Raw genomic sequence first — 2,037 nt, 5'->3', positions numbered from 1 at the left:
GGGGAAGAAAAATAACGGAAGAAGCAGGAACTCCCCCAGGCTACCTCCGGTCTAGGTTCCCGCACTGGGCCACTCCCAGAATCCCGCGTCCTAGCCGCTTCAAAAATACCCGCTCCCGACCGCGCGCACGTCCCTTCCGCCCTGGGGCTTCGAGACCAGGCTAGGGGCGTCCGCCGCAGCTTGGTGGTGACACTTTTTTCCGAACGCGCGCCAGGTCCGCGGCCGGTAGCGGCGCGAGGCCGTGCGGGCACCACGCCCGGGGCGCGCCCTCCCTGCCCAGCCCGCGGCCCCGCCCCCGGCGGCGGAATCAGGAAGCGGTGACGTGAGGCGGCGCTGACTGGCTGCGGGCCGCCGGGATAGCTGCCGCCAGCAAATTAAGGCGCAGGGCTGCGAGCGCCGGGGCGCAGTGTCCTCCGCGCCGCGCCGTGCTCGGCACGCCTGCGCTCGCGCTCCCTGACGTCCGCCCCCTGGCAGCGGCGCCCCACCGGTCGCCACCTTCCTGCAGCTTGGGCCGCTCCGGCTGTTCCCAGCGCGTGGAGGGAGGAAGGACGCAGAGCGGGTGCGGCAGGACCCCTGGGCTTTGGGCGTCCGATGCTCGTCTCCACCTTCCGGCCGCTCAGCCCGTGGTTCTGCGGAGCGCCCCGGTGTTCGCGCACCCGGCTGAGCCCGCTGCTGGTCCTCTCCTGTCCTCTCCGGCTAGTTGGAAGTCTCTGGGGCTGGAGGGCTTTGCGGTGAGGGACAGAGGCCAGTGTGGAGCTCTTGGGAGGTTGGGGCTGACTCATCTGGAGTTGCCGACTCCGCTGAGACTGCACTTGGAAACTTTGCGCTGTGTGTCGGGTTTTGTCTCCCTTGGGGAAGCTGGACGGCAGTTCGGCAGGCCCCGTCCGTGGCCAGGACCGCGCGCTGGGGGCCATGGAGTTCACGGCGTCGCCGAAGCCACAGCTCTCCTCCCGGGCCAACGCCTTCTCCATCGCCGCGCTCATGTCGAGCGGCGGCTCCAAGGAGAAGGAGGCCACCGAGAACACCATCAAGCCTCTGGGTAAGTCCTGAATGTCTGCCGTGGGCAGGGGCGGGGCTGCAGCGCATCCGTCTGGCCCTCCGTCCCCTGCCTGCGGGAGGCTCGAGAGGGTGGCCGCCTTTCCCTGCTGGTGGCGCCTTCTGATCCTCAGCCCAGGGGCCCGACGCTAGGCGTTGAAGACTCTTTCCTTTTCCTCCCAAATTTTCTTTGGGGACTTCACGGATAGCCGGTTTCGCGTCTCCTCTATGCGCTATCCACTTTCCCTACCTATTCGTCTAGAATCCCCATGTCAAGTCGTACGTATGAGAGTGTGTGTAACTTTTTTGGGATAAAAACAGTCAGGGATAAATAATAATTAACCCCTTTTAAGACTCAACAGAATTTACCAAGCGTGTACACCTGCGTGTGCATTTGATGCCAAGGAGACTAAGCGACTTCACAAGGAACTAGTTGAATTTTGTTTTTCCTCTGACTTCAATCGATTAAACAGAACCAGCTCCTTAAAACCACCGTCAAGTGCTGTAGAATAAGCCAGTTCTCCCCACATGAACGATTTTCTTCACGGAAGCTCCAGACTTATCAATGAGGCATCGTTTTGTAGCTGCCATCATTTTCAGTGGAGGTTGGCAAAAACATTAGCCAGTAACCATTTTCCAAATTCCTCAACTTTTAGCTATACTGTTTATTTAACAACCTTTACCATTTATAGAAGACACGAGGCTCAGAGTAAAGGGAAAATAAGGATTATGTTCCCCGAGCACAAGTGAACTGTGTGGGAAAGAAACTGCTGGACTTGAGTGTTTCAGAGTCCCTTTATAATTGACAGAGAAAGAAGTGTTATCATCACCTCTTGGGTCCCCGGGAAATAATTATTCCACATCCTGATCATCTGATAGCCCTAAAACGGTGAGAAACATCAAATAGCAAACTTAGGTAATATTTCTTTTTTAACTCTCCCCAGTGTTTTCTTTTTTTTCTCCCTGTCCTTTCCAATACTTTAACATCTCACATCTGAAACA

General features: G+C 57.6%; 1 protein-coding gene across 1 annotated transcript in view; it reads left to right on the top strand.

The window, feature by feature from the left end:
* Nucleotides 1–489: 489 nt before the first annotated feature.
* TBX20 (T-box transcription factor 20) overlaps nt 490–2,037 on the top strand; it is a 57,447-nt gene continuing 55,899 nt past the window's right edge. The window contains exon 1 of the mRNA XM_035020896.1: nt 490–1,039. Within this exon, the coding sequence (XP_034876787.1) occupies nt 913–1,039 (127 nt within the window). The 5' untranslated portion in view covers nt 490–912. The remainder of the gene's footprint in view (nt 1,040–2,037) is intronic.

The sequence above is a fragment of the Mirounga leonina genome, unplaced genomic scaffold (genome assembly GCF_011800145.1).
Source record: "Mirounga leonina isolate KUSES-001 unplaced genomic scaffold, KU_Mleo_1.0 Mir_174, whole genome shotgun sequence".
NCBI lineage: Eukaryota > Metazoa > Chordata > Mammalia > Carnivora > Phocidae > Mirounga > Mirounga leonina.
This window is presented reverse-complemented; position numbering and strand designations above follow the sequence as displayed.